General features: G+C 44.5%; 1 protein-coding gene across 1 annotated transcript; it reads left to right on the plus strand.

Annotated features, from left to right (window-relative positions):
• Positions 1 to 2,996: 2,996 nt before the first annotated feature.
• LOC121846310 lies at positions 2,997 to 20,023 on the plus strand. The gene is made up of 9 exons (XM_042320155.1): positions 2,997 to 3,151; positions 14,380 to 14,484; positions 14,617 to 14,683; positions 14,894 to 15,047; positions 15,326 to 15,362; positions 15,470 to 15,777; positions 16,188 to 19,197; positions 19,388 to 19,469; positions 19,605 to 20,023. Exons 2-9 carry the CDS (start codon positions 14,431 to 14,433, stop codon positions 19,721 to 19,723), a joined length of 3,831 nt encoding a protein of 1,276 aa, XP_042176089.1. The 5' UTR covers positions 2,997 to 3,151; positions 14,380 to 14,430; the 3' UTR covers positions 19,724 to 20,023.
• Positions 20,024 to 20,610: the final 587 nt, after the last annotated feature.

Here is a 20,610-nt window from a genome sequence, read left to right on the forward strand (position 1 = left end):
AGGTTAATGTCCATATTGACATCAGTTCTTTGTGTTTGAGGACGGTTCACTGACGGGGTTTCGAGGGATACGATTAGATTAGACTAGTTTAACAGTTACAGAACAGCTACAGTAGCCTATTAGAACAGCTGCAGTATCAGAGGCGCAGAGCCTTAATTAACGGGCTACACATAATGGCTGACGACAGCCAGGTAAGGTTAATTTTAGCCTACGTTTAACGAGCTTTACAGTTGTCCTAATTCCATCTTGTTCTAATGGCAAGTTTGCCTTAAGTGCAGAAACGATGGTTGATATTAGAAAATAAGTATGATTGGAAGTTTAGGCAAGTAATTCCAATTGGGGAATTGTTGTGGGATGTTAGTATAACATATTGCGCGTGTAGCATTCGAGCTAATGGAGGATTGGGCAGGCCGACAGGTTGCTATAGGATCCTAGTATCATGTATGTTATAGAGATCAGATCTGGCTGACTTTTTCACCTGAACTGCTCATTGGCTGTCCATAATGAGCCCAGCGAGCAGGATGTGTAGCTGGGCTCTGCAATAATTAGCTCCCAGAGCAATTACAAATACCTTTTGTTATTTTAAAAGCGTCATTACAACTAGCAACATGACAGGCAGTCACCTCTAAGCAGGACTCAGTAGAAACGCTATGTGTTGGATTTGTCCATGTCTCGCTAAATTAACCTAGCTACCAGAACAGATGTGGAGAATGTATACTACAGTTTTAAGGGATCTCTCTGAAGGTTTTAGATGATACAATGGTGCTTCGTCCTCTGGATGAAGAACCATACATCTCGGCTTGGCTTCATTGCATTATTATTTGGGAAACGTTGACATGCCATTTGTGTTGACGGATGGATGAAAATAATGTAATTATAGTATCGTTATACATAGGTTAGCAGAAAAATCCGCATGAGATACCCATAGAACTGAGCCCTGCTCCATTTCAGCACCATGCCGTGGTCTCAGGTGCTGTCCAGACTCGAAACATTTCAGCACCATGGCACGGTCCCCTGACGCCAAGAAACGTGTCAGCACTATGCAGCGGACAGCTCCATAGTGCTGAAATAGTTCAAGCCCCCTAGAACATCATTGATTTTAAATTATTCTAGGTGCAAGTGGTTATAATTTATTGCATGTCCTAGTTTTGCAGTTTTGCAACCTCAGAATTATAGCTAATGGATGGCAGCGAGTTACGTTTTTGTGCATGGCGATGAATACGGATGCTTGATAAACCATAAATTAAACGCAAAAACGTGCACTTACAAATATTTTCGTTTTGCAGAACTTTGACAAGCTATGATCTGTTTTCTAATGACATTGACAGTTCATATAGACATTAGACTTAGGCCTAATTGTGACATCATGTGTGTATGACATCTTTGAAGAATGCCCTGGCTTGAGCCAATCGGTATCGAGTATTCAACAATGCTTTGGCATAATTCACTTCAGTTGTCTGCCGATGGTTCACTGATGTTTTTTCAAAGGAGGTATTAGTATTTCCTCTAAACAGCCTACAACAATAAGCTACACATCATGTCAGATGACAGCAAGGTATGGTTCATTTAGCCTATTTTGAGTTTAGAGGAGAAATTACTAACAATATAGTAGGTCACTACCAAAGCAATAGGTCTCACTGGTTTGATCCATGGACTGAAATCTGACCACTATTGCTGTTTTGTTTAAAATAGGAGCGAATAAGTTGTTTCACAAAGTCACAACCTAGGACTGATATTGACCTCTCATTTATCCACCAGAGCGTGAAATGGGAGGATCCCCCGGATGACCAAAATAAGGTTGTGGGGAATATGAAGGATGAAACAGAGACACATGAGACCAACAAGAACAGGACTGGAGGCAAGGTAAGACATATGCTGTCCTTTACACATGTTCTGCCTACTTAGGCATCACTAAATCCTAGCCTTAAAGCATTAGGAGGAGACGCTACACTGACCTTAGATCTGCTATGAGACCTATAATCTGTTGTCATGTAGGCTAAACGTAAGTCCAGTGGCCGTGCCAAGAAGACTTCCGTGGAGGAGGACAGCAGCATTGGTGCAGGTCCGAGATTACTTCATGTTGGGTGCAGGTTGTGTTCAAAATCATCAGCACTGATCTGAGAAGATAGTATCTATATAGGTGAAAGCAATATAGTGGAGGCCCGCAGAGAGATGTGCTTTTACCTGTCCAGTGCAATCAAATCACTAAAGGTGAAGGAAATTAGGGATCAAGTTCAGATTCAACTTTAGATTTCTCTTTGCGGTTTCCCAGAGTCTTCTCAGACACCCGGGTGTGGTTTCCGGGAAAGGGGATCTATCATTGAGCAGCTGGAGAAGGAGGCTCAGAGGACTCTAATGCCTTCTCTCAAGATTGAGACATGCTGTGCCCCAATCCTCCTCTCCTTCCTGAGGAGTCTAACTGATGAGCAAGTCCCATGTCTTTTTCCAACCTCACATAAAACAACTCTGAATTTATAGTCATAGTGCACCTTCTAACCACAAATGGGATTTTAGACACTACACCTAACATCACTGTAACCACACCCCTAACTCTTCCTGTAAATCAAGAACAAAATGTCACATGTACTTGCTAATAGCTTAATTAAATACACTTTTATTTTCCCTAACATGGCTATCTAGTGACTCCACTAACTCAATACCAGTGTGCAGGTCAAATATGTTTCCTTTCTTTTCTTTTCTCTAGCCAATGGAGAGTGATTCAGCATGGCATGAAAAATAACGTAAGTCTCTCCACATAAGGTTCTGGTCAAAAGTTGTGCGCTATATAGGGAATGGTGTCATGGAATTGCTTGATTGACAAAAACATTACTCTGTTTGTTGGCCATAGCTCACATTCGAGCAGCTCTCCATGCTGTGTCTGAAGATTGTTAAAGTCGTGACCCAGACAGCCCTCCGCATTCTCCTACCAGCGCTAGCTCGTATCATGGGGGTGAACCTGAGGAGTGGGGCAACCTCCCCAGAATCCCAGTGCAGGGTCTGAGGATTCCTTAGGCAGTCTGGATGAGAGAGAGAAAAGGCTGCTGACCAGTGAGATGAACTACTGGACTAAGGAGAGGAGGAGGAATGGCAGTGCAGGGTGCCGCCAAAAATCCACCCGCAGAACCTCATCACCATGCTGTTCGCCTAAGAGGTATGTTCACAGCAATATTTCAACTTAATAATTGCAAGACCTGACCCATACTTATCATAAATTATTAACTTGGAATTCACACCTTGTAGTTTTAAGTTCTGGTCAGAAATGTTGCCACTAAGGGGGTGGGTCCAGGTGAAAGTCATTTTTAACTGGGTAAGCCATAAAGTCATCTATGAATAAATAGATCAGGTACATGCCTTTCAGAATTAATCATATTCTGATGTCATACAAACATAAAAATCAGGCAAAAAATCGTGTCAGTTGGCTTTAGGCTTCTAGAACTACGGTGGTATGAGAAGTAATCCATCATTGCTCTAATTTGGTTTTCAGGCTCACTAATGACCCAGATTAGATACAGTTGGTGTAACGGGTTTCTTCTGTTGAAGGAGAGGCGGACCACGCAGTGTGATTATTTTGATACATCTTTAATAAAGATGAAAATAGAACAATATACAAAAACCGTGAAACCGAAAACAGCCCTATCTGGTGTAACAAACACAAAGACAGGAACAATCACCCACAAACCCCAACACCAAACAGGCTACCTAAATATGGTTCCCAGATGACTAACACCTGCCTCTGATTGAGAACCATATCAGGCCAAACACAGAAACAGACAAACTAGACACACAACATAGAATGCCCACTCATTTCACATGACCAAACAAAACATAGAAACATACAAAGCAAACTATGGTCAGGGTGTGATTGTCACATTTGCATGGCATAAGTGGTGATTGTGTGTTTATCTTCAAGGTCCCAGACCTCATTGCAGAGCTTGCCTGCAACTAGAGAGGCTCCACTCATGGAGGAGCCTCTGAAGGCTCTTTTTGGGGTAACGGAAGAGAGCCTCCTGATATCCCTGGTTGAGGGTCACTCCAACCCCAGCTCCTCCGATTTGAGCTGTGCTATCGTGGGGGAGGTAGTACACCAGCTTAACTCTGGCCTCTCAGTGGCCATTCAGGCCAGCCCAGGGAGTTGCCCCCCTATGGACAGTCAGGACATAGCAGCAGGCAAGGAGGTCATTCGGGTAGTCTCGGTGCAGATCCTGGCCGAGCTACAGAGCCAAACGTCTGAGCCAGAGTGGGTAGGGTTTATCGAGCCCCTCATGGACCCTGTGACCGATGATGTGCTGGATGCCATTGTCGGCACAATGGACAAAATGGCACAGGACTTCAACATCCTATTGGATCTGGCCAAGAAGATGACAATCTTGGGGTCTAAATTTCTGACCAATCTTCAATGTGACCTTGATGTTGAGTGTCCATCTGGGAAAGAAGGGACCACTCACTTTCTCAAAGAGACTGGATCCTCTACCAGTGTGGTGGCCAGAAAGATTCAGACCCTCTCTAGCCCCGACTTTCAGTCTAAAGCCCTGAAGGCGGTGAGCACCATCCTTACAAGGAAAGTCAGCAGCTCTTCTGGCATGGCTCCTTCCTCTAGGCCTTCTAGTGCTGCTCCTAGCCTTACTGAAGCCCCCTAAATACCAGCTGCACAGCCCTGACACCTGTAACCTCCACTGCCACAGTGATTGTTAAGGCATTTGTGGGAGGCATGGAGACGATAGCATCATTTGAAGGCACATGTGAAGCAGTTGATTGGCCAGCTCCTGTAAATGACCACAAAACAGGATCTTCACAGATGATAACCTTCTCTCTAGCCCGCACACTCTACGGCCGTATACGAGCAAAGCTGAGGGACCTTTTAACTCTATCCGCTCGAGAAGAAGGTGTGGCTAAGGATGCTTCTCTTCAGGGGTCTTCATACACCCTGGAAAAGGCAACTGTTTCAACTGTTGAGGTCCAGTTACCCAGCACCGAACTTAGTAGAGTTCCCAGTGAGAGCCAACCAATACCAGCTCTCTGTCTCTCCAATCTGGATACCAGTACTCAAGAAGTTCTTAGCAGTGTTTTTTCCATCTACAAGTCAGAGTTATCAAAAGTGGAGAGTAAATCCTTGGCCGTTGTCAGTTCATCTGATGAGTCCCTAGAGGCTTGTTGGTTTGTTGATAGTGTCCTATCAAAGCTCGATGACTATACTATTTCCCAGTCACCCTCACCCAATGAAGACTTGAGCGTGAGTACTCAATATTCTCAACTGAGCTCAGAAGAGAGTGTCAGAATCACAGAGTCCTCTACTAGTCTGATTCAGAGCATTAAGAAGCTCTCTAGCAATGACTTCCAGACTCAGGCAGAAGAGGCAGTGAGTAAAGTGCTGATGAGATCCAGTCATTCCTTTATCACACAGATCAGCCATACTGGTCTTCAGAAAAGTCTGCAGGCTGGCTTATCATCTAGCTCACCATCAGAGATCCATGTCCTTTCAGAATCCATGTCCTCCATGTCCTCTGGATTAGAAATCAAAGGAAGCCTATTTTCAGAAAAATGTCCACTGACATTGGAAAGAAGTGGAAACCTTTGTCAAAGGAATGAATTAGTTTTAAAATATCAGAGGAAAGCTTTGAGTCCAGCTAAGACCATCTGTGCTACTGAAGAACACAAAGAATTTCTTCACAGGGCTGAAACCAGTTTCCGAAAGGACAGAAAATGATTCTTCCAAAGAGACCCTTGGGGGCTGCTATCCAGACTGAAAGTTCAAACTTAGGGGGATAATGAATTCCAGGGAGCTCCTTCAGATCAAAGATAAGGAACTATGCTGAAGGAGGGAGAAAAGTGAGAATGACAGTGAACAAGTCCAAGACTAGAAGACCACTTCTTTCTAGTTCCTTGTCCAGCTCTTCAAAGAGTCCTAGGTCAGAGTGTGAGTTAGAGATCAACCTCCCTTCTCCCATCCCTGAGGGCTTTTGATCTGACCTGCCCCATCGTCAGGAGCTCCTGCATCGACACCAGGGTCTCTAAAATACAGAAAATGACCTAAAGACAAAGATGATGGCACAACAGATGACCCTGTATCGTAACAGTCCAATGACTGACAAGTCGACCACCGAGTGCTAAAGCCCTTTTCGATCCTACTCCGTCTTTCACCAGCAAGGGAACCTCTTTGGTACCAAAGGGAGATGGGATTGACATTGAAGAGAAGGAGGAGTGTATCCCCAGCAGCTCTGGCCATCTGAGGGAGCTCTTAATGACATCAGCAGTGCCACTGCATTCCCAGCAGTACTTGATGGACTCCAGCAAAGATGATGGCATCTGTTTTGTCACCATACTGGTGATAAGGTTGCTATCGGAGATCAGACCCTCAACCCTAGATGGACCCTCCCAACAGGTAGCAGATCTGACAAAACATCAGCAACTCATCAGACAAGTCCTGTTCAGTTCTGTCTGCATCTAGATTCTCCAGGACACAGGCATAGTTTCCCAGAACCTGAACATCCAAAGGGTGTTCAGAGGTGTTAGAGATAAAAACCTCATGGAGAAGTTTGGCTCTTATAACACCCTGCAAGCAGCTATTTCCTCCCAGGACCCTGCATTTGACAGAGTCCTGGTAAAGTCCTTGACCCAGCAGCTGGTACAGGGATGCAAGGAGGCGTCAAGACCAGCTTCTGCTGCAACAAACCCATCAGACCAGGCTGAGACAGAGAGGGGGGCTGAGCAGAAAGCAAGAAGGAGCTTCCTTTGCTTTTCAATGACCAAACTCAGGATCAACTTCAAGGTATAGCAGGGAGTTAGCATTTGTTTTTGGTTCCAGTTAGGTGCTGATGTTATTGATGTTATTGATATGATAAGACAAATACATGAGATAAATATGTTTTATTAATCACTAAATTGTTGCCTTGGATTCAGAAGTGTTCCATTTATTTATTTATTCTCTTTATTCATTTTCTTTACCTTTCTTCTGTTAGCGTTCCAAGAGAGGAAACAAAAAGGACTGCCATTCAGTCCAGGAACAGACTGAGATTCCCTCTACTGATGGACATTGCATAGGTAAGGACTTTAGAGCTCTGCTATAGCTTGTAGTTTTGTTTAGGTGTGTGTTAGAAACATAGGTATGCCTACCAAACTCATAGCACTGTTATTTTTCAACGTTACTATACTGCATCTCTCTCATTTCTCTTGTGTTTCTAGCTCCAGTTGGAGAGGTTTCTCCCTCCATATCTCAGCCTGTCAAAAAACGATCCTTGATTGTCAGGGTCTTTTCAGCAATGATGAAGCCATTCAGGCGCTTCACCAAGAAGAACCTGTAACCTGTTACGCTGCATGAAGAACTACTTTTGTAACAGCAAGACTTTTGACAAGAGGAATTTCTGCATGTCTACCCTTTCAGAGTCTATTTGATCAAATAAATGGCAATGATTTTACAAGAATTTCAAGTGTTTTGGAAGATTAGTAAAACTGAAGCAGCTTTTCTCAGAGAAATGCACTAGTTCCCCCTTGGTTATACATTTATTGTGCAGTTTTTGAGTTGGCAGGACTTGGGGCAGCAGGTAGCCTTGTGGTTAGAGCGTTGGGCCAGTAACTGAAAGGTTGCTAGGTCAGATCCCTGAGCTAACAATGTAAAAATATGACATTCTGCTCCTGAACAAGGTAGTTAACCCACTGTTCCTAAGCTGTCATTGTAAATAAGAATTTGTTCTGAACTGACTTGTCTAGGAAAATAAATAAAATAACCACAGCTTGACTCTAATACAATAGTTGCTGCATAGACTGTCAGATAACCAGATGTTGTCTATTAATTTAGTTTGATTGGTAAGAGCTTATTAGCAGCAAGGGGAAAACACATAGAGGAGAATTAGCTATCTGCAGCTAGATGTTTTCTATATGTTTTCTATATGTTGAAAATATAAGGTCCAAAAGTTGACAGTGTATGTCAGAGCAAAAACCAAGCCATGAGGTCGAAGGAATTGTCCATAGAGCTCAGAGACATGATTGTGTCAAGACACAGATCTGGGGAAGGGTACCAAAACATTTCTGCAATATTGAAGGTCCCCAAGGACACAGTGGCCTCCATCATTCTTAAACGGAAGAAGTTTGGAACCACCAAGACTCTTCCTAGAGCTGGCCGCCAGGCCAAACTGAGCAATCGAGGTAGAAGGGCAGTGCAGTGGAGCAGCAGTGCAGTGGAGTAGCTTCAACAGCCATAGGCCCAGGGATTTCACATCACATTCCATGATGCAATGCAGAATACGGCTTCACACAGAACAATCACCAAACCCATAAGATAACACATAGCACAGCACAGCCAAACATCATGTATCACATGAAGAGGCATGTGTGTTCTCCAGACGTGATACCTTGTCATGGACCTGCTGTTTCGATCTTCGCTCTCTCTCTCCCCCACCTCTCTCATTCTCTCTCTCTCTCTCCCTCTCTCTCTCTCTCTCTCTCTCTCTCTCTCTCTACCACACCTGCTGTCTCGACCTCTGAATGTTCGGCTATGAAAAGCCAACTGATAATTACTCCGGAGGTGCTGACCTGTTGCACCCTCTATAACCACATTATTTTGTTGACTGCTGGTCATCTATGAAGAATGTTTGAACTACAGTACTTGAAGAACGATCTGTCCTTAATGGCCATGTACACTTTATAATCTCCACCGGCACAGCCAGAAGAGGACTAGCCACCCCTCAGAGCCTGGTTCCTATCTAGGTTTCTTCCTAGGTTCCTGTTTTTCTAGAGAGTTTTTCCTAGCCACCGTGCTTCTAAATCTGCATTGCATGCTATTTGAGGTTTTAAGCTGGGTGTCGGAATAAGCATTTTGTGACATCTGCTGGTGTAAAAAGGGCTTTATAAATAAATTGTACTGATTGATTGATGATTGATTGTATGAAATGGAGTAGCATCTAATAACATGTGCGCCGACAGAGATGGCCGCCTTGCTTCGTGTTCCTAGGAAACTATGCAGTTTTTTGTTTTTTTACGTGTTATTTCTTACATTAGTACCCCAGGTCATCTTAGGTTTCATTACATACAGTCGAGAAGAACTACTGAATATAAGATCAGCGTCAACTCACCATCAGTACGACCAAGAATATGATTTTCACGAAGCGGATCCTGTGTTCTGCCTTTCAACCAGGACAACGGAATGGATCCCAGCCGGCGACCCAAAAAAACGACTCCGTAAAAGAGGGAAACGAGGCGGTCTTCTGGTCAGACTCCGGAGACGGGCACATCGTGCACCACTCCCTAGCATTCTTCTCGCCAATGTCCAGTCTCTTGACAACAAGGTTGATGAAATCCGAGCAAGGGTAGCATTCCAGAGGGACATCAGAGACTGTAACATTCTTTGCTTTACGGAAACATGGCTCACTGGAGAGATGCTATCGGAGGCGGTGCAGCAGGCGGGTTTCTCCACGCATCGCGCCGACAGAAACAAACATCTTTCTGGTACGAAAAGGGGCGGGGGCGTATGCCTTATGGCTAACGAGACGTGGTGTGATCACAGAAATATACAGGAAGTCAAATCCTTCTGTTCACCTGATTTAGAATTCCTCACAATCAAATGTCGACCGCATTATCTACCAAGAGAATTCTCTTTGATTATAATCACAGCCGTATATATTCCCCCCAAGCAGACACATCGATGGCTCTGAACGAACTTTATTTGACTCTTTGCAAACTGGAATCCATACATCCTGAGGCTGCATTCATTGTAGCTGGGGATTTTAACAAGGCTAATCTGAAAACAAGACTCCCTAAATTGTATCAGCATATCGATTGCGCAACCAGGGCTGGAAAAACCTTGGATCATTGTTACTCTAACTTCCGCGACGTATATAAGGCCCTGCCCCGCCCTCCTTTCGGAAAAGCTGACCACGACTCCATTTTGCTGATCCCTGCCTACAGACAGAAACTAAAACAAGAAGCTCCCACGCTGAGGTCTGTCCAACGCTAGTCCGACCAAGCTGATTCCACACTCCAAGACTGCTTCCATCACGTGGACTGGGAAATGTTTCGTATTGCGTCAGATAACAACATTGACGAATACGCTGATTCGGTGTGCGAGTTCATTAGAACGTGCGTTGAAGATGTCGTTCCCATAGCAACGATTAAAACATTCCCTAACCAGAAACCGTGGATTGATGGCAGCATTCGCATGAAACTGAAAGCGCGAACCACTGCTTTTAATCAGGGCAAGGTGACTGGTAACATGACCGAATACAAACAGTGCAGCTATTCCCTCCGCAAGGCTATCAAACAAGCTAAGCGTCAGTATAGAGACAAAGTAGAATCTCAATTCAACGGCTCAGACACAAGAGGTATGTGGCAGGGTCTACAGTCAATCACGGACTACAAGAAGAAAACCAGCCCAGTCACGGACCAGGATGTCTTGCTCCCAGGCAGACTAAATAACTTTTTGCCCGCTTTGAGGACAATACAGTGCCACTGACACGGCCTGCAACGAAAACATGCGGACTCTCCTTCACTGCAGCCGAGGTGAGTAAAACATTTAAACGTGTTAACCCTCGCAAGGCTGCAGGCCCAGACGGCATCCCCAGCCGCGCCCTCAGAGCATGCGCAGACCAGCTGGACGGTGTGTTCACGGACATATTCAATCAATCCCTATACCAGTCTGCTGTTCCCACATGCTTCAAGAGGGCCACCATTGTTCCTGTTACCAAGAAAGCTAAGGTAACTGAGCTAAACGACTACCTGACACCCTGGACCCACTCCAATTTGCTTACCGCCCAAATAGGTCCACAGACGATGCAATCTCAACCACACTGCACACTGCCCTAACCCATCTGGACAAGAGGAATACCTATGTGAGAATACTGTTCATCGACTACAGCTCAGCAATCAACACCATAGTACCCTCCAAGCTCGTCATCAAGCTCGAGACCCTGGGTCTCGACCCCGCCCTGTGCAACTGGGTACTGGACTTCCTGACGGGCCGCCCCCAGGTGGTGAGGGTAGGCAACAACATCTCCATCCCGCTGATCCTCAACACTGGGGCCCCACAAGGGTGCGTTCTGAGCCCTTTCCTGTACTCCCTGTTCACCCACGACTGCGTGGCCACGCACGCCTCCAACTCAATCATCAAGTTTGCGGACGACACAACAGTGGTAGGCTTGATTACCAACAACGACGAGACGGCCTACAGGGAGGAGGTGAGGGCCCTCAGAGTGTGGTGTCAGGAAAATAACCTCACACTCAACGTCAACAAAACTAAGGAGATGATTGTGGACTTCAGGAAACAGCAGAGGGAACTATCCACATCGATGGAACAGTAGTGGAGAAGGTAGAAAGTTTTAAGTTCCTCAGCATACACATCACAGACAAACTGAATTGGTCCACCCACACAGACAGCATCGTGAAGAAGGCGCAGCAGCACCTCTTCAACCTCAGGAGGCTGAAGAAATTCGGCTTGTCACCAAAAGCACTCACAAACTTCTACAGATGCACAATCGAGAGCATCCTGGCGGGCTGTATCACCGCTTGGTACGGCAACTGCTCCGCCCACAACCGTAAGGCTCTCCAGAGGGTAGTGAGGTCTGCACAACGCATCACCGGGGGTAAACTACCTGCCCTCCAGGACACCTACACCTTCCGATGTTACAGGAAGGCCATAAAGATCATCAAGGACAACAACCACCCGAGCCACTGCCTGTTCACCCCGCTATCATCCAGAAGGCGAGGTCAGTACAGGTGCATCAAAGCTGGGACCGAGATACTGAAAAACAGCTTCTATCTCAAGGCCATCAGACTGTTAAACAGCCACCACTAACATTGAGTGGCTGCTGCCAACACACTGAGTCAACTCCAGCCACTTTAATAATGGGAATTGATGGGAAATGATGTAAAATATATCACTAGCCACTTTAAACAATGCTACCTAATATAATGTTTACATACCCTACATTATTCATCTCATATGTATACGTATATACTGTACTCTATATCATCTACTGCATCCTTATGTAATACATGTATCACTAGCCACTTTAACTATGCCACTTTGTTTACATACTCATCTCATATGTATATACTGTACTCGATACCATCTACTGTATCTTGACTATGCTGCTCTGTACCATCACTCATTCATATATCTTTATGTACATATTCTTTATCCCCTTACACTGTGTATAAGTCAGTAGTTTTTTTGGAATTGTTAGTTAGATTACTTGTTGGATTATTACTGCATTGTCGGAACTAGAAGCACAAGCATTTCGCTACACTCGCATTAACATCTGCTAACCATGTGTATGTGACAAATAAAATTTGATTCGATTTGATTTGATCTATCCATCATGTAAAATGAACATTGAGCACTGTCTCCATGGAGTACAGCACTGCAGCCTTAGGCAATGTATATTTACGTGGTGCATAACATTATCTCATATCACATGCATGGCAAGACATGATTGATGTAATTAGATGCTCTGGAGAGATCCCACCCTCCTTCCCCAACACATGTAGAATGCTTAGAAACCACCAGAAACCTGTGAAATAGATCAAGAGATGATGTTTTATCTCCTCTCAAGGTCTGTTGGTTTACAGTATCTCAGAATCAGGAACTGTCATATCCCATGTGATATGTCAAAACAAGTTGATGTTCAAGTCATCAGGTTAATGTCCATATTGACATCAGTTCATTGTGTTTGAGGACCTGTTCACTGACGGGGTTTCGAGGGATACGATTAGATTAGACTAGTTTAACAGTTACAGAACAGCTACAGTAGCCTATTAGAACAGCTGCAGTATCAGAGGCGCAGAGCCTTAATTAACGAGCTACACATAATGGCTGACGACAGCCAGGTAAGGTTAATTTTAGCCTACGTTTAACGAGCTTTACAGTTGTCCTAATTCCATCTTGTTCTAATGGCAAGTTTGCCTTAAGTGCAGAAACGATGGTTGATATTAGAAAATAAGTATGATTGGAAGTTTAGGCAAGTAATTCCAATTGGGGAATTGTTGTGGGATGTTAGTATAACATATTGCGCGTGTAGCATTCGAGCTAATGGAGGATTGGGCAGGCCGACAGGTTGCTATAGGATCCTAGTATCATGTATGTTATAGAGATCAGATCTGGCTGACTTTTTCACCTGAACTGCTCATTGGCTGTCCATAATGAGCCCAGCGAGCAGGATGTGTAGCTGGGCTCTGCAATAATTAGCTCCCAGAGCAATTACAAATACCTTTTGTTATTTTAAAAGCGTCATTACAACTAGCAACATGACAGGCAGTCACCTCTAAGCAGGACTCAGTAGAAACGCTATGTGTTGGATTTGTCCATGTCTCGCTAAATTAACCTAGCTACCAGAACAGATGTGGAGAATGTATACTACAGTTTTAAGGGATCTCTCTGAAGGTTTTAGATGATACAATGGTGCTTCGTCCTCTGGATGAAGAACCATACATCTCGGCTTGGCTTCATTGCATTATTATTTGGGAAACGTTGACATGCCATTTGTGTTGACGGATGGATGAAAATAATGTAATTATAGTATCGTTATACATAGGTTAGCAGAAAAATCCGCATGAGATACCCATAGAACTGAGCCCTGCTCCATTTCAGCACCATGCCATGGTCTCAGGTGCTGTCCAGACTCGAAACATTTCAGCACCATGGCACGGTCCCCTGACGCCAAGAAACGTGTCAGCACTATGCAGCGGACAGCTCCATAGTGCTGAAATAGTTCAAGCCCCCTAGAACATCATTGATTTTAAATTATTCTAGGTGCAAGTGGTTATAATTTATTGCATGTCCTAGTTTTGCAGTTTTGCAACCTCAGAATTATAGCTAATGGATGGCAGCGAGTTACGTTTTTGTGCATGGCGATGAATACGGATGCTTGATAAACCATAAATTAAACGCAAAAACGTGCACTTACAAATATTTTCGTTTTGCAGAACTTTGACAAGCTATGATCTGTTTTCTAATGACATTGACAGTTCATATAGACATTAGACTTAGGCCTAATTGTGACATCATGTGTGTATGACATCTTTGAAGAATGCCCTGGCTTGAGCCAATCGGTATCGAGTATTCAACAATGCTTTGGCATAATTCACTTCAGTTGTCTGCGATGGTTCACTGATGTTTTTTCAAAGGAGGTATTAGTATTTCCTCTAAACAGCCTACAACAATAAGCTACACATCATGTCAGATGACAGCAAGGTATGGTTCATTTAGCCTATTTTGAGTTTAGAGGAGAAATTACTAACAATATAGTAGGTCACTACCAAAGCAATAGGTCTCACTGGTTTGATCCATGGACTGAAATCTGACCACTATTGCTGTTTTGTTTAAAATAGGAGCGAATAAGTTGTTTCACAAAGTCACAACCTAGGACTGATATTGACCTCTCATTTATCCACCAGAGCGTGAAATGGGAGGATCCCCCGGATGACCAAAATAAGGTTGTGGGGAATATGAAGGATGAAACAGAGACACATGAGACCAACAAGAACAGGACTGGAGGCAAGGTAAGACATATGCTGTCCTTTACACATGTTCTGCCTACTTAGGCATCACTAAATCCTAGCCTTAAAGCATTAGGAGGAGACGCTACACTGACCTTAGATCTGCTATGAGACCTATAATCTGTTGTCATGTAGGCTAAACGTAAGTCCAGTGGCCGTGCCAAGAAGACTTCCGTGGAGGAGGACAGCAGCATTGGTGCAGGTCCGAGATTACTTCATGTTGGGTGCAGGTTGTGTTCAAAATCATCAGCACTGATCTGAGAAGATAGTATCTATATAGGTGAAAGCAATATAGTGGAGGCCCGCAGAGAGATGTGCTTTTACCTGTCCAGTGCAATCAAATCACTAAAGGTGAAGGAAATTAGGGATCAAGTTCAGATTCAACTTTAGATTTCTCTTTGCGGTTTCCCAGAGTCTTCTCAGACACCCGGGTGTGGTTTCCGGGAAAGGGGATCTATCATTGAGCAGCTGGAGAAGGAGGCTCAGAGGACTCTAATGCCTTCTCTCAAGATTGAGACATGCTGTGCCCCAATCCTCCTCTCCTTCCTGAGGAGTCTAACTGATGAGCAAGTCCCATGTCTTTTTCCAACCTCACATAAAACAACTCTGAATTTATAGTCATAGTGCACCTTCTAACCACAAATGGGATTTTAGACACTACACCTAACATCACTGTAACCACACCCCTAACTCTTCCTGTAAATCAAGAACAAAATGTCACATGTACTTGCTAATAGCTTAATTAAATACACTTTTATTTTCCCTAACATGGCTATCTAGTGACTCCACTAACTCAATACCAGTGTGCAGGTCAAATATGTTTCCTTTCTTTTCTTTTCTCTAGCCAATGGAGAGTGATTCAGCATGGCATGAAAAATAACGTAAGTCTCTCCACATAAGGTTCTGGTCAAAAGTTGTGCGCTATATAGGGAATGGTGTCATGGAATTGCTTGATTGACAAAAACATTACTCTGTTTGTTGGCCATAGCTCACATTCGAGCAGCTCTCCATGCTGTGTCTGAAGATTGTTAAAGTCGTGACCCAGACAGCCCTCCGGATTCTCCTACCAGCGCTAGCTCGTATCATGGGGGTGAACAGGAGTGGGGCAACCTCCCCAGAATCCCAGTGCTCTCTGACAGGGTCTGAGGATTCCTTAGGCAGTCTGGATGAGAGAGAGAAAAGGCTGCTGACCAGTGAGATGAACTACTGGACTAAGGAGAGGAGGAGGAATGGCAGTGCAGGGTGCCGCCATAAATCCACTCGCAGAACCTCATCACCATGCTGTTCGCCTAAGAGGTACGTTCACAGCAATATTTCAACTTAATAATTGCAAGACCTGACCCATACTTATCATAAATTATTAACTTGGAATTCACACCTTGTAGTTTTAAGTTCTGGTCAGAAATGTTGCCACTGAGTGGGTGGGTCCAGGTGAAAGTCATTTTTAACTGGGTAAGCCATTAAGTCATCTATGAATAAATAGATCAGGTACATGCCTTTCAGAATTAATCATATTCTGATGTCGTACAAACATAAAAATCAGGCAAAAATCGTGTCAGTTGGCTTTAGGCTTCTAGAACTACGGTGGTATGAGAAGTAAACCATCAGTGCTCTAATTTGGTTATCAGGCTCACTAATGACCCAGATTAGATACCAGTTGGTCACATTTGCATGGCATAAGTGGTGATTGTGTGTTTATCTTCAAGGTCCCAGACCTCATTGCAGAGCTTGCCTGCAACTAGAGAGGCTCCCCTCATGGAGGAGCCTCTAAAGGCTCTTTTTGGGGTAACGGAAGAGAGCCTCCTGATATCCCTGGTTGAGGGTCACTCCAACCCCACCTCCTCCAGCTCCTCCGATTTGAGCTGTGCTATCGTGGGAGAGGTAGTACACCAGCTTAACTCTGGCCTCTCAGTGGCCATTCAGGCCAGCTCGGGGAGTTGCCCCCCTATGGACAGTCAGGACATAGCAGCAGGCAAGGAGGTCATTCGGGTAGTCTCGGTGCAGATCCTGGCCGAGCTACAGAGCCAAACGTCTGAGCCAGAGTGGGTAGGGTTTATCGAGCCCCTCATGGACCCTGTGACCGATGATGTGCTGGATGCCATTGTCGGCACAATGGACAAAATGGCACAGGACTTCAACATCCTATTGGATCTGGCCAAGAAGATGACAATCTTGGGGTCTAAATTTCTGACCAATCTTCAATGTGACCTTGATGTTGAGTGTCCATCTGGGAAAGAAGGGACCACTCACTTTCTCAAAGAGACTGGATCCTCTACCAGTGTGGTGGCCAGAAAGATTCAGACCCTCTCTAGCCCCGACTTTCAGTCTAAAGCCCTGAAGGCGGTGAGCACCATCCTTACAAGGAAAGTCAGCAGCTCTTCTGGCATGGCTCCTTCCTCTAGGCCTTCTAGTGCTGCTCCTAGCCTTACTGAAGCTCCCCTAAATACCAGCTGCACAGCCCTGACACCTGTAACCTCCACTGCCACAGTGATTGTTAAGGCATTTGTGGGAGGCATGGAGACGATAGCATCATTTGAAGGCACATGTGAAGCAGTTGATTGGCCAGCTCCTGTAAATGACCACAAAACAGGATCTTCACAGATGATAACCTTCTCTCTAGCCCGCACACTCTACGGCCGTATACGAGCAAAGCTGAGGGACCTTTTAACTCTATCCGCTCGAGAAGAAGGTGTGGCTAAGGATGCTTCTCTTCAGGGGTCTTCATACACCCTGGAAAAGGCAACTGTTTCAACTGTTGAGGTCCAGTTACCCAGCACCGAACTTAGTAGAGTTCCCAGTGAGAGCCAACCAATACCAGCTCTCTGTCTCTCCAATCTGGATACCAGTACTCAAGAAGTTCTTAGCAGTGTTTTTTCCATCTACAAGTCAGAGTTATCAAAAGTGGAGAGTAAATCCTTGGCCGTTGTCAGTTCATCTGATGAGTCCCTAGAGGCTTGTTGGTTTGTTGATAGTGTCCTATCAAAGCTCGATGACTATACTATTTCCCAGTCACCCTCACCCAATGAAGACTTGAGCGTGAGTACTCAATATTCTCAACTGAGCTCAGAAGAGAGTGTCAGAATCACAGAGTCCTCTACTAGTCTGATTCAGAGCATTAAGAAGCTCTCTAGCAATGACTTCCAGACTCAGGCAGAAGAGGCAGTGAGTAAAGTGCTGATGAGATCCAGTCATTCCTTTATCACACAGATCAGCCATACTGGTCTTCAGAAAAGTCTGCAGGCTGGCTTATCATCTAGCTCACCATCAGAGATCCATGTCCTTTCAGAATCCATGTCCTCCATGTCCTCTGGATTAGTGGAAACCTTTGTCAAAGGAATGGCGACTATTTTCCAGAAAAATGAGTCCACTGACACTGTGCTACTGGAAAGAAGTGGGAGACTTTCGCAGTGCTCCCACGGGGGCTCCCAACTGGATGATACTGAATTGAGTGTTAAAATATCAGAGGAGAAGCTTTGGTCAACAGCTAAGACCATCTGTGTCAGTATGAAGAACACACTTAAGAATTTCTTCACAGGGCTGAAACCACCCGGATCCGAAAGGACAGAAAATGATTCTTCCAAAGAGACCCTTGGGGAAATCCTGGTTGCTATCCAGAGTGAAAGTTCAAACTTAGGGGGACGAATGAAGGATTCCAGGGAGCTCCTTCAGATCAAAGATATGGTAGGAACTATGCTGAAGGAGGTTGAGAAAAGTGAGAATGACAGTGAACAAGTCTGCCAAGACATCCCTAGAACCTGTTCATCTTTGTCCACTTCTTTAAATGGTCGTAGTTCCTTGTCCAGCTCTTCAAAGAGTCCTAGGTCAGAGTGTGAGTTAGAGATCAACCTCCCTGGCACTCCCATCCCTGACGAAGTGCCTTTTGATCTGACCTGCCCCATCGTCAGGAGCTCCTGCATCGACACCAGGGTCTCTAAAATACCAGAGATTTCTTCAAGTGACCTAAAGACAAAGATGATGGCACACACAGATGAACCCCTGTATCGTAACAGTCCAATGACTGACAGCAGTCGACCACCGAGTGCTAAAGCCTCTTTTCGATCCTCCACTCCGTCTTTCACCAGCAAGGGAACCTCTTTGGTACCAAAGGGAGATGGGATTGACATTGAAGAGAAGGAGGAGTGTATCCCCAGCAGCTCTGGCCATCTGAGGGAGCTCTTAATCACCCCGGACATCAGCAGTGCCACTGCATTCCCACTGCAGTACTTGATGGACTCCAGCAAAGATGATGGCATCTGTTTTGTCACCATACTGGTGATAAGGTTGCTATCGGAGATCAGACCCTCAACCCTAGATGGACCCTCCCAACAGGTAGCAGATCTGACAGAAACATCTCAGCAACTCATCAGACAAGTCCTGTCTGAGTTCTGTGCTGCATCTAGATTCTCCAGGACACAGGCATATTCCCAGAACCTGAACATCCAAAGGGTGTTCAGAGGTGTACATAAAAACCTCATGGAGGAGTTTGGCTCTTATAACACCCTGCAAGCAGCTATTTCCTCCCAGGACCCTGCATTTGACAGAGTCCTGGTAAAGTCCTTGACCCAGCAGCTGGTACAGGGATGCAAGGAGGCATCAAGACCAGCTTTTGCTGCAACAAACCCATCAGACCAGGCTGAGACAGAGAGGGGGGCTGAGCAGAAAGCAAGAAGGAGCTTCCTTTGCTTTTCAATGACCAAACTCAGGATCAACTTCAAGGTATAGCAGGGAGTTAGCATTTGTTTTTGGTTCCAGTTAGGTGCTGATGTTATTGATGTTATTGATATGATAAGACAAATACATGAGATAAATATGTTTTATTAATCACTAAATTGTTGCCTTGGATTCAGAAGTGTTCCATTTATTTATTTATTCTCTTTATTCATTTTCTTTACCTTTCTTCTGTTAGCGTTCCAAGAGAGGAAACAAAAAGGACTGCCATTCAGTCCAGGAACAGACTGAGATTCCCTCTACTGATGGACATTGCATAGGTAAGGACTTTAGAGCTCTGCTATAGCTTGTAGTTTTGTTTAGGTGTGTGTTAGAAACATAGGTATGCCTAACAAACTCATAGCACTGTTATTTTTCAATGTTACTATACTGCATCTCTCTCTCTCTGTTTCTAGCTCCAGTTGGAGAGGTTTCTCCCTCCATATCTCAGCCTGTCAAAAAACGATCCTTGATTGTCAGGGTCTTTTCAGCAATGATGAAGCCATTCAGGCGCTTCACCAAGAAGAACCTGTGACCTGTTACGCTGCATGAAGAACTACTTTTGTAACAGCAAGACTTTTGACAAGAGGAATTTCTGCATGTCTACCCTTTCAGAGTCTATTTGATCAAATAAATGGCAATGATTTTACAAGAATTTCAAGTGTTTTGGAAGATTAGTAAAACTGAAGCAGCTTTTCTCAGAGAAATGCACTAGTTCCCCCTTGGTTATACATTTATTGTGCAGTTTTTGAGTTGGCAGGACTTGGGGCAGCAGGTAGCCTTGTGGTTAGAGCGTTGGGCCAGTAACTGAAAGGTTGCTAGGTCAGATCCCTGAGCTAACAATGTAAAAATATGACATTCTGCTCCTGAACAAGGTAGTTAACCCACTGTTCCTAAGCTGTCATTGTAAATAAGAATTTGTTCTGAACTGACTTGTCTAGGAAAATAAATAAAATAACCACAGCTTGACTCTAATACAATAGTTGCTGCATAGACTGTCAGATAACCAGATGTTGTCTATTAATTTAGTTTGATTGGTAAGAGCTTATTAGCAGCAAGGGGAAAACACATAGAGGAGAATTAGCTATCTGCAGCTAGATGTTTTCTATATGTTTTCTATATGTTGAAAATATAAGGTCCAAAAGTTGACAGTGTATGTCAGAGCAAAAACCAAGCCATGAGTTCGAAGGAATTGTCCATAGAGCTCAGAGACATGATTGTGTCAAGACACAGATCTGGGGAAGGGTACCAAAACATTTCTGCAATATTGAAGGTCCCCAAGGACACAGTGGCCTCCATCATTCTTAAACGGAAGAAGTTTGGAACCACCAAGACTCTTCCTAGAGCTGGCCGCCAGGCCAAACTGAGCAATCGGGGGAGAAGGGCAGTGCAGTGGAGCAGCAGTGCAGTGGAGTAGCTTCA

The sequence above is a fragment of the Oncorhynchus tshawytscha genome, linkage group LG04 (genome assembly GCF_018296145.1).
Source record: "Oncorhynchus tshawytscha isolate Ot180627B linkage group LG04, Otsh_v2.0, whole genome shotgun sequence".
NCBI lineage: Eukaryota > Metazoa > Chordata > Actinopteri > Salmoniformes > Salmonidae > Oncorhynchus > Oncorhynchus tshawytscha.

Excerpts from the sequence above, each read along its gene's own strand:
- LOC121846310 (XM_042320155.1), top strand. The coding sequence starts at position 14,431 with ATGAAGGATGAAACAGAGACACATGAGACCAACAAGAACAGGACTGGA. Across the intron at positions 15,363-15,469 it reads AGCATGGCATGAAAAATAAC|CTCACATTCGAGCAGCTCTC; the intron begins GTAAGTCTCTCC and ends TGTTGGCCATAG. Across the intron at positions 19,470-19,604 it reads TACTGATGGACATTGCATAG|CTCCAGTTGGAGAGGTTTCT; the intron begins GTAAGGACTTTA and ends CTCTGTTTCTAG.